Source organism: Cyprinodon tularosa, unplaced genomic scaffold (genome assembly GCF_016077235.1).
Source record: "Cyprinodon tularosa strain WSP-4 unplaced genomic scaffold, ASM1607723v1 ctg353, whole genome shotgun sequence".
In the NCBI taxonomy this organism is placed as follows: domain Eukaryota; kingdom Metazoa; phylum Chordata; class Actinopteri; order Cyprinodontiformes; family Cyprinodontidae; genus Cyprinodon; species Cyprinodon tularosa.
The window spans coordinates 326,251-338,353 of record NW_024039067.1 but is presented as its reverse complement, the minus strand read 5'-3'; the positions used below and the strand labels follow the sequence as shown (position 1 = coordinate 338,353).

The 12,103-nt window shown below is 38.0% G+C and overlaps 1 protein-coding gene across 1 annotated transcript in view; it reads left to right on the top strand.

Moving 5' to 3' along the window:
* The window catches only part of si:ch211-129c21.1 (uncharacterized protein LOC563087 homolog), a 36,698-nt gene that overhangs the window by 15,727 nt on the left and 8,868 nt on the right, over positions 1 to 12,103 (top strand). Inside the window, exons 2-5 of the mRNA XM_038295326.1 lie at positions 6,404 to 6,800; positions 7,046 to 7,188; positions 8,821 to 8,883; positions 9,228 to 9,326. Coding sequence (XP_038151254.1) covers positions 6,692 to 6,800; positions 7,046 to 7,188; positions 8,821 to 8,883; positions 9,228 to 9,326 — 414 coding nt within the window. The 5' untranslated portion in view covers positions 6,404 to 6,691. The remainder of the gene's footprint in view (positions 1 to 6,403; positions 6,801 to 7,045; positions 7,189 to 8,820; positions 8,884 to 9,227; positions 9,327 to 12,103) is intronic.

Below are 12,103 nucleotides of genomic sequence, written 5' to 3'. Positions count from 1 at the left end.
AGCCACATACCAGGAAGTTTTAGGGCACTTCATGCTTCCTGCAGCTGACCAACTTTTTGGAGATGCAGATTTCATTTTCCAACAGGACTTGGCACCTGCACACAGTGCCAAAGCTACCAGTACCTGGTTGAAGGACCATGGTATCCCTGTTCTTAATTGGCCAGCAAACTCTCCTGACCTTAACCCCATAGAAAATCTATGGGGTATTGTGAAGAAGAAGATGCAATACACCAGACCCAACAATTCAGAAGAGCTAAAAGCCACTATTAGAGCAACCTGGGCTATCATAACACCTGAGCAGTGCCACAGACTGATCGACTCCATGCCACGCCGCATTGCTGCAGTAATACAGGCCAAAGGAGGCCCAACTAAATACTGAGTGCTGTACATGCTCATACTTTTCATGTTCATACTTTTCAGTTGGCCAACATTTCTATAAATCCTTTGTTTTTATTGGTCTTCAGTAATATTCTAATTTTCTGATATGATGAATTTGAGATTTTAATTTGTTGTCATTTGTAATCATCAAAATTAAACAAAATAAACATCTGAAATATATGAGTTTGTATGTAATGTATGAATATAATATACAAGTTTCACTTTTTAAATGGAATTACTGAAATCAATCTACTTTTTCATGATATTCTAATTTTATGACCAGCACCTGTATAACATTTAAATGCACCTCTCCAATGTATAAGAGAAAAAAATTTGATGAAAATTTTTGAATGTATGACCTGCATCACTGTGCAGAAGACTGCCATATAGCCAGATAGCGCTTTCTAGCTTGTTTTTCGTTTTGGCAACTACATCAAAATTGCCGCTAGGTGGACAAAAATCACGCCATCTGGCGGAAAATCACCCGTCTTTTTCAAATCATGCACCTTTTTCAAATCACGTGAGAATATGTACAAAAAAACAAAAATGGTGCCGGCAACGCTTCTGCGTCGTTTTCATCGAATTTCGGTGATTTTAAAGTAATTTTGAGTGATACATTTTTTTGCGATCATTGTACTTGCCCGGTGGGCAAATACAATGAAATTTGTACTCTCCCAACAATAAAAACTACTTGCCCCGGGAGATCGGGCAATTGTTAACATCGAGCCCTGCATGTCATCTCAAGGCACTTTACAGTTCACCAGATCATCCAGTCAAATTGATTCAAAGTTTTCTATCTAAGGAAAACCAGTTGATTGCATCGACTCATTGACTCTTCAGCAATCCCTCACACTAAGCATGCTTGTAGCGACAGTGGAGAGGAAAATCTCCCTTTTAACAGGAAGAAACCTCCAGCAGAACCAGGCTCAAATATTCCCCCCAATTGTTTTTATCAGGTTTTCATGTAACAGACCGACACCAATTAAAGTATAAATGTAAAGTTTGAAGAGAAAGGTTTACATTAATGTTTCGAATAAAAACCTTTACGAGATTCTCCTAAAAAAAAATCCCAGCAACAAACTTCCTCCTTATGTGTAAACTTCCTTCTAATCCCATTATAGATATTGGTAACTTCGAACATCTCAAAGGAAAGAGTATGGCACCACTGGAAGCCAGCCAAGGCGTGTTCTTCCACATAAACATGTAGACCTCATAGGAAGAACATCCTACAGCTGAGGTGTCCAGAGTTGACCTTTGACCCAAATTGTTGGTCGAGTTTACAGACATTTCTGCAATATCAATCCGAAAAGGCTGGAATAACATTACAAAGAACATTCACAACCAAAGCAGTTGGTTTTCCATTTTTAAGTGATGCTTTTATATTTTTGATCACTTAAATGTAATTTTATCATTAGTTGATTGAATTTAATCTCAAGACACAAAGTGGGGTCATGACCCCAGCTTTGGAAATCAAGAGGACTGAAGGAGCTGACAGGTAAATAACACAGTTTGTAGGACCAGCATTTGTAAAATGCTTCCAGTTTAGCCCACACCATGAAGGGAACACAACAAACATGCTAAATTTAAGCGAGGAAAGATTTTTTTTTTGTGGCCTACGAAATGCTAAACATGAAGACTATGAAATAGTGATGATAGCTTTGTGCTGAGGGGATGTTTTTGCTTCAGCTGGAATAAAGTAGCTTTGTCAGAGCTGGAGCTAAATACACAGGGGAAAAACCAATGCAGCAGGAGTTTTAAGACCAAGATGGAGGTTTGCCTCTTAGTAAAGATATGAGCATTTAGGTCAAAGTAGATGAGTGTATTATAACAGCCTATTTAAAGTTCCTTTATTTTGGAAGGAAAAACTCCCTCACTCTCCACCCAATCTGAGAGAATTTGGGGATAAATGTGAGACTCTAGATGTGCAGAGCTGGCAGAAGCATAGCTGTAAATGCAGTTAGTTCTGAATGTAAAAAAAAGTATTGACGCAATTCAGTTTTATATAGTGCCAATTCTCAACAAGTGTCATCTCAGGGCACTTTACAGAGACAATTCAACTAGATCGAATTGGTTAAAAATGTTCTATCTAAGGAAAACCAGCTGATTGCATCGACTCATTGACTCTCCAGAAATCCCTCACACCAAGCATACTTGTTGCGACAGTGAGCGGCCATCTGGTGAGGCCGACTGGGGTTCAATCAGAGAGAAGCAGACATAGAAAAAGAAGCAAATACAAAAGGCAACAATCAACCAGCTCCACCGGCGGCACCGTCCAGCAAACACACAGCCAGGCAGAATATCCACATAGAAATGCATTGCTGGCAGCAGCACAGCTGATGTTTCTCTCCAGGATGGAGTCACAGCCAAACAGGAACAGACCAGATGAAGCTACTATGAGAAAAAGCAGCGAAAGCAGAACGTTAGAGATTGAACTAACAGATTCTGCAGAGTGGGAGAATAGAGATAGAATAAAGCAGAATTATGAAATGGGGGTCCCTATGTCCTCCAGCAGTCTAAGCCTATAGCAGCATAACTATAGAGATAGCTCAGGATAATCTGAGCCACTCTAACTAGAAGCTTTATCAAAAAGGAAAGTTTTAAGCCTAGTCTTAAAAGTAGACAGGGTGTCTGCCTCACGGACTAAAACTGGTAGTTGGTTCCACAGGAGAGGAGCCTGATAACTAAAAGATCTGCATCCCATTTTACTGTTAAAAATTCTAGGAACCACTAGTAAACCTGCAGATTGAGAGCGAAGTGCTCTGTTAGGAACATAAGGAACAATCAGATCTCTGATATCAGATGGAGCTTGGCCATTTAAGGCTTTATATGTGAGAAGGAGGATCCCTTCAGACTCAGAGGACTGAATAGTTATTTGTACCACATTTTTCAATCTTTTCTTTTACTTTACATAAAGGTTTTCAGTAGTAATAGTCACACAATGTGAAAAGGTTAAGAATGTTTCAGCAGATATTCGGCTGTTTATGGCATGTGAGTTTAAAGCTGAACAGATAGGAGGAAAAGATGGAAACGCCTGCTCTGTTATTGCAGCCATACCTACCTGTCTGCACCGTATGGAGCTGCATGTCAAGAGCTGCAAAAGAAAAATGAAAAACAATGTGCAGTCATTCCCTTCAGCTGTTCCATTCGCCCTCCTGGCAGCCCAAGAGGGGGAGGAGGAGGCATGCAGGATGTCGTCGCTCTGACAAGGGATGAGCTGTCCTACATGCAGCAGCTTGTCCCATTGTGTCAACTAACAACAAGGATAGGAGTGTGGCGCTTCGTTACAACAACGCATCTTGAGAACCGAGGCAACATGTGGGGAGGGGGGTATGTGTGCCCTGGTTGTCTGTCGAGGAAATTTGAAATCTGTTTTGCTGTCAACAGGCAGGGACTCTGTGGCGCGTTTCTGAGGAAGCATGTCTGTCAAATCTGTCGCATGTTTTTCTCCTGGGAATAAAACTTTTAAGCAACAGTTGCACGGCATTTGTGAGGGACCTGTGTCTGAGCACACGTTTGTTTTGCTTCCCAGTCAGCTGTGTGTGTGTGTGTGTGTGTGTGTGTGTGTGTGTGTGTGTGTGTGTGTGTGTGTGTGTGTGTGTGTGTGAGGCAGGGATAAAGGGCCTTGATGAATTTTGAATGAGAACACTTCACACAGTTAGTCAAAACAGAAGCAAACTCTTGGAAGAAGCTGTGATACAGTGAGAGGCCGTGATCTGCATGCAAGGCCTACACATACTCACACACACTCACACACAGACACCCACCGTCATCCGCTCACTCTTCTGTCTCTCTCTGCAGCCTGAACCCCACTGAGCCCAGAGGAAGCTGCTTCTTATCAGGGAGGGGGACAGGAAGATGCTGAGAGCGGTGGGGGTAGGGGGCCCAGTGGCACTGTGCAGTTTTTTACTTGACATGGGTTTCCTTTGTAAAGTTGACTTGTTGACTACGGCTGTTCTTGCTGCCAAACTCAGACTCACAACAAAGTTATGTTTGAATCGGTTCATTCAGTTCATGGTTTAAAAAAACAACAACAAAAAAAACAGTTTCATTGTCAGTGAGATGGACATGTTCACGTTAGACCTTTTCAGGTTAATGTTGCCCCCTGCTTACACTGCAAAAAATAGAAATCTCAATCTCTCAAGGTATTTTTTTCTTAAAATAAGTGCGTTTTTCCTTGAATTGAGGAGGTAAGTGAGACACTTTGCCAATGGAACAAGACAATTTCCTTTTAAAAAAAGAAAAAACAATGTTATTGTCATATTTCAAGTGCATATTATCTAACTATCTTATTTTAAGAGTAAAAATACTCATTCCATTGGCAGATCATCTTATTTACCTGCTCAAATTAAGGGTAAATATACTTAATTTAAGAATTTTTTACTCATTTCTGGATTATTTTTGCAGTGTAACTTAGACATTTAAAGCTAAATGAGTTATTTTTTCTTAAAATAAGTGCATTTTTTCTTGAATTATGGAGGTAAGTGAGACACTTTGCCAATGGAACAAGACAGTTTACATCTAAAATAAGAGAAAACAATTGTATCTTATCTAATTATCTTGTTTTAAGAGTAAAAATATTAATTCCATTGACAAATCATTGTATTTACCTGCTCAATTTAATAAATGTAGACTTATTTCTAGATCGTTTTTGCAGTGAGCATCCTGAGGTGCTTTAGCTTCCTCGTCAGAGACTGGATATTAAACTGCTTTGCAAATGAAAATCAGTGTCTAACTCTTTTTAAATGTAATGTGACACAAACATTCAGTTAGGTTGTGAATATATTGCAAAGTCATAGTTAAAGGTACAGTTGAGGATGTTCTTTTTCCGGGTGGATCATCAAAATAAGTGGTCCTCCTAATTATCAATCATCCTGGTGACATGTTAACGTAAGGCCATCCTACCTGCCCGTCCCTTTCACTTACCAGTGGTGAGTCTGACATTGTGGGAAAACTGCAAATCTTCCTTTGACAAAGCTTGTATCAGTGATGCAAACAGCAGGTTTTAAACAGAGCGTGCACGAGGAGAAATGGGCTCGTGTTTCCCCTTGCACGTGTTTAATAGGCGTTCCTTCTCGTTAGAGGGAACGGGATTGTGCATGTGCAATTTTTTTTTAAACTGGAGAGGGCCGGTCTTTTAAAAAGAATTCACGAAAATCCTCCACTATACCTTTAAGCTGCATGATCTTACAGCGGTGAAGGGTTTGTAATAAAGAAGTGTCTGGTTGTGTGTTGATCATGGAAATATGATCTGAAGGAGGCTGTTTGTGATGGTGGAAGCATCATGAAGAGGGTTGAGGAGGGATAGGGAAGCTAGTCAGGGTTGATGGGAACATGAATGGAGCTAAATATTGAGGGTTCCTAGAATTAAAAACAGGTATAGGTTAAAAAAATCTAGCAAAAAAAACCCCAGAGCTACAATAAAATGGTTTAGATGAAAATATATTCTAAAATTAAAAAGCTTAATCAAAGTCTATAGCCAAGTCAAATTTTAGAATTGATTAGAACTGTTGCTCATAAAAATCTCAGATTAGACCAAGGTTAAACTATGTTGCCAAGAAAGTGCAAATATGTACCTGTGGTTGTAGTCACAGTGGAAAGTAGCCTCAAAATGTCATTTTTACAATTCCTCAAAAAGATCTGCCAACTTTCATATTTTTATTTGTAAAAAGCTCCACTTCCACTTCCCATTTTATCACATGGAAAACTCATAGAATACACATTTGTTGTTTTAGAATATTGGTGGGGTGTGAATACTTTTGTGATGCACTGGTTTTCTCTCCATTTTGAGTGCTTGTATTTGTTGAGGAACAGAAATGTTAAAGCAGCTTCCATGTTTCAGCATGGCCATCTCGTCCCTGCATAGTGATTATCCTCCCATCTTCAAACGTATCACAGGACAAACAGGGAAGCAAAACGCAGCAAAGCAGCTACTTTATTCTGAAGAATTGTCTCTCAATTTCAGTGAGAGCCTTTCTTTTTCACACCCCTCTTTGATTATTCATAGATCTTCTTGTATCTTTGGCAGAACCCTGGAAATGAAGTCCTCCAGCACAGCCCAGCACTAGCCGGGCAGCATGGCTCCCGCTCCTCCTTCCAGAGAGGACACCAGCAGCTCATTAGCTCTGCGCTGGAGGCTAACGCCGACATAGATACCCATCAACTTCAAGCTGAACCCATTCAGGGCGAGTCCTGGTTACACTTCTGAATAAGCAGTAAATCCTGAACCATGCTTGTTCTCTGATTTTTGGTGTATGAGCGTCAGAGCCGGACAGAGCGGCTCTTCGGCACGTCAACAGATCCTGGACCCTAAGCCATGTCTCTTCTGTCGTCACTAAGCATCGTCTGTGGATTGATGCTTCAGCTTTTTTTCAGTGTGCTCAGCGCTCAGTATTGTGTTCCACGAAAGACCGTCTCCTACCAGAGTAAGTCAGAAGGTGCTGTATGCTGCATGCATTTGAATATTTTACCCCTGATGTATGATGCTGAAGTGAGGATGTAGATTTTTCTTCTTCCACCTCCAGTGACAAGTTTATTAGTTTCTCTACAAATTAGCATTTTTCTTTTAGCTGTGGAATATTTATATATATGGAGTCAATGCTGCTGAATTGTTGCTGGAGGAGAAGGAGATGAAGCTCAGCTAAGTAATGTGACCTTTTTCTCCGGCCAGGTGACCTGAAGTTGTTCAAAGAAAATGGGTTTTTCAATTACTCAACCATGCTGATCAGAGAGGACCTGGGTGTGTTGCTGCTGGGGGCAAGAGAGGCCATCTATGCTCTGGATATCAACAACATCTCTGTTCAAAAGGATAGAGTGAGTTATCATGTTATTAAGTTATTAAGCTATATGTGCAGGTTTTTCATCTGTGAGCTCCAACAATAAAAGTGACTGCAGAATGTTTACAGGTTAAATGCAAGACTTAATGAAATGTTGCAGCAGCAAAATTAAAGCTTTGTTGATTTTTTTTTTTCATGGCATTTTACTGCAGTGGTTAAACCAGTAGATCAAATATTTAGCGAGCTGCTCAAGGCTGAACTTGCCTTGTGGCTTGAAGCGGTTCCCAGCTTTCTCAGATTTTGACCTTTAGAGTAGTTTGGTTTATGGTTGCCTGGAAAAGAATAATGAGATAACAGATTTAAAGACAAGTGTTTAAATAAAAAGAATCAGCTCTGCTGTTGCCTTATTAATTCAGAACCTCTGATGACTACATTAAAGTGTTGCATGTTTGAGTTCCATTGGTGTTGGATCATATGCTGTTTTAGATAAATGAGACTCTATTACTGCCTTCCTTTGCATCCGATTCCACAGCAAACACAGTCAACCACCAGCTAGGCCGAGCCGCTGGTATGTTTTTGTAAAAATATTCAGTTTGAACTGCTTCATAATTAAAAGATGGATGCCGCACAAAGCAGGTGATACAATTTTTACTCAAATTTTGCAAGGAATTCCCCAGTTTTAACCTTAATTGATCTCCTTATATTCTATGCAGACACTCTGTCTGCACTGATGAAATTTCACTTAGTTCACAGCAGGTGTGTTTACATCAGTTTGTTCTAATGCCAACTTTGAAGTATCCAATCAGAACAGCTTGATGGAAATTATAAAATAAAATAAAAGAATGTCCTCAAACTCACAAAAAAAAAAAAATCTAATTTTAGGTAGTTTTTGGCTTTTGCATATAAATAATTAATGCAGAAAACAGGAGATGGAAGCATTTTTTTTCCAATCAGCTCTGGCATATGGAACTTTTACCACACGTGACTGATCAGCTGTCTCTGCTTCCGAATGTTCCTGTTTTGCACGTGAAAATTGGAAAATGGAAGCAACATCTCCATTGCTAGCTGACTGGTTATCTTAAGAACAACTTTCCTGATAGCAACACATTCAAATAAAATGTTAATACATTACTGATCTGCGGTCTGGGCTGGATTGCAGCCTCTACTTCCTGTATGTTATTTGACATCTCTGCTGCTCCACTTTAAGTTTCTAAATGACTTTACTGATTAGAACAGGTGGTGTTTATGTCACTTAAAGAGAAACTACAATCTGGTGTAATCCGGAAGCATAGACTACCTCAGTTAAGATAACTTGTCAAAGTCATACAAGTTCTGGACGTGTTATTCTGAATATTTTGTATTTCTGAGGGATTGTTTATTATTTGCTTAATATGAGGCCTTGTACATTTAAAAGAAGAAAGAACAAGAAAGTTTGACGTTAGGACCTAAAATACTGACGTCTCTTATTTAAACTTGACTATTTCTGCTTTTTTTTATGGGAAAATGTAAATGTGTGTCACTGCAGGTGCACTTAGGTTTTAAAACCAGCAGTCTGCTACCTGTGCAATGACTGCTAAAGGAAAAACAAAATTGTCCCTGTATTAGTGCTAGCAGGTTGCAACACAATTAATGCATGCTTTAACAGGATCCTTTCCTTCTGCTGATGCAGGTGCGTTGGCAAGTTACCGAGGAGAAGCAGAGGGAGTGCAAATACAAAGGAAAACACGCAGAGGTTTGTGTTGCACCTTCCAAAACAAAGCCTAATTAGAGTATTTTCTGGAAAACCTAAAGGACGACTGCAAACTGAAATCGGCCTCCGGCTGTTTCTGTTAATCATTTATGTTTTGAAGTGTAGATTTTTTTCCTTGTTGAAATCTTTACTTAGAGGTCCCTTTGAAGTGCTCTGCTTTTAGCTTTGTGTTGAATGTCCAAAAAAAGGCCCAGGGAGAAACATCCTTGACCTTTTGGTCCTCAGCAGCTCGGCTCTGTGCAGCACGCGTTAACAACTGTACATGTGTGGCATGTTTGTGCTTTTTTACGGCTGAACTAACAAAACCCTGACCTTTTTATCCGCAGGTGGAATGCCGCAACTACATTCGAACGCTGCACAGTGTGAACGACACTACATTCTACGTCTGTGGAACAAACGCCTTTTCTCCAGCCTGTGATTATATGGTGAGTATGCTTTATTCAGCAGATCAAAGGAATTGTAAAAATGACATTTCTTTTGAGGGATTTTATGTTAATAATTTCAAAATATGTGCCATACTTGGAGAAATTATTTAGTTGACAGAGAAATTTTAAAAACACCTTTATTTTGTTTTAGTTTTTAAACGATAAGTTACCTGTTCTGCTTAATATTCTACATCACTATTATTTCCTTAACTCATTCTGTGAATGCACTAGAGGAGTCAAAATTATTACTGTTTATTATTTAAGTAGATGTAGAAATCCTACTGTTTAAAACACTATTGTAGAAGTTAGAGCATCAATTTTACTTGAGTAAAAAGCTTAAAGTATTAAAGTAAGTTTTTAAAACTACTTAAAGTGTAAAAGTAAAAGTAATGCAGGAAAAATCTACCTCTGCCCTATTAAACGAACATTTTTCTACTAATTCTGGATTAAAACTTTCTTATAATTAATTATCTTATATGCATAACTAATGTTAACTTTGTCAAATTTAACTTTGCATCATCTTGAAACACTACTTATTTTGGAATGTATTGAACAACAATTTGGGGCAGCACCGAGTCCAACCACAAAGAAATTAATTGTCTGAATGACTAATTATTTTGATGTGTTTTTTTTTAAATAACAACAGGCAATTATGAAATGATTGAGTCTGTTTTTATAATGTAAGGGGTAGAAGTAAAGAGTTGTCTAAAACATAATAACTCTAGTAAAGTATAAATAGCCAACATTTCTACTTAAACAAGGAAACAAAGTATTTGTACTTTGTTACTTGACACCTGTGAGGTGCATATATTTCATTCTAGGAGATTTCACATTTTCTCAAGATGAAAATGAGTTGTCCTTTCTGTGAGGGTGAACAGAGCTTTAACCAATACATAAACAGCATCATGAAGACCAAAAAAAATAAAAATGTATCATACAAGGACCTGAGAGGCCATGCTACCTCATATTACATAAAAGACTAAAACTATATCTTGTAAACTTGTAACTAAACCAAAAATAAGCGTTTAAAAGAAAATGAAAACAAAAATAAAAGAGCAAAAATGAATTAACCCTGAAAAAGAATTGAAAATCAGAAGTCCTCTCCATAGAAAATAAAAATAATAAAACATTTCAAATCTATTTAATCTGTAATGAGAGATGATGTGGAAACGGTGAGGCGTTGCCGCAGCGATGAGACGTGGATGGAGGCCTCTGTCCTTGATGTTTGGGTTCTGGGTTCGAGTTGGGGAATAAATGAAGGCACCTGATCCAAATGAATAAAATGAACAAAAATACTGAAAAAATAATTAATGGGGAGGGTATATTGGACTAACAACAGGCCAGTGGTCCAGATGTTCACAGGTCGGCTACAGCAAATCTTTGTGGACTAATATTACAAAAAAAAAAAGAATATATGACTGAAATGTCAGGCTTTAGATCTGCAAATTGGGTAAAAACAGTTGGTTCTATGGCATAAATAACAGTAACACAATCTAAAACAGTTTATACATGAAGACTTTTTAAAGTAAAATCACACAAAACATTCTCCTCAAAACTCATGCTTTGAGGGACTGATTTTAAAAAGGTGGAAACAGAAGCTGTTTGCAAATGTCAGTCAAATTGGAGCCTTAATATTTACAGCAGTAATATTATGTGAACAGACTATAAATGACTACAGTGCTCATTTTAATGAGGTAACATATCTAGCAGTGCAGCACCATGACTTCACTCGATCATGCACCCGTACTATTTTTAGCAGCGGTTGACGCTGTGCGATACCGGGAAAGAAATCGATGAGGGATTGGAAAGGTGTGAAATGCTTCTTAGCATGACCATGTTTTTGATTCTAGGATCTGTTGGAAACAGCAGCTTCTGTTTTTGAGGCCTGAATCATATCATCAATGGACAAAGGAGCTTTTGTATGAAAGCCTCCTTACACATCAACATGTTTGTTAGCAGGAAGCTCTTCCTCTTTCCAATGCAAAATGGGAAAGAAACAACAGATTTCTTTGTTGGTCTTATTATTTTATTTTCTGTCCTTTCTTACTGCATTTTTGTTGCACATTAACATTCAGGGAAGAGCAGAGCAGTTTGCACTACACATGGAAATGCTTTATGAACATGCCGAGCTGAACAACTTTAAGTAGATACTCACAAAAAACATTTTGTTTTCTTGTTATTTTTGAAAGTATATCAATTTTGTTCAACTTTAAAGTACTTTAGGGAAAAGAAGTCTTTATTTTTAATAAAGCTAGAAGAGAAGATAGAAGAAAAAGATAATAATATGCCTTAAAACAAAAAGTTACATATTAAACGTGAAATTGACCAAATACATTATTTTAAAGCTGATATAACTTACTTTGGGACCCCATATACCGGTATATCCTTTTTAATCATTAATTTGTCGACATTCAGCCATTTAACTTTGGTCAATGTGGTATAATTGAAGGAAGTAACAGATCAAACCCAATAAGTTTTAAGGGTCTTCAGCCTTAGCCTATGGTTCTCAATAATAATTATGTATACAGAATTATTTAAATAAAGTGTTTACTGAGATCGAGTTGTTTCTACCTTTCTGTTTTACATAAAGTGGCCCACATTTAGCAGCACGGCTGGTAAAGATCTATGAAAAACTCTAAAATAAATTCATCACTTAATGTAGAAGCACAATATTCCATAAACAACTTAAGAAAGAAATCAACTTTGTGATTTAAAAATATTGAATTCAATCAATTTCAAAATAAAATCAGAGCAAACGGAGGGATCTTAGTCTGTTC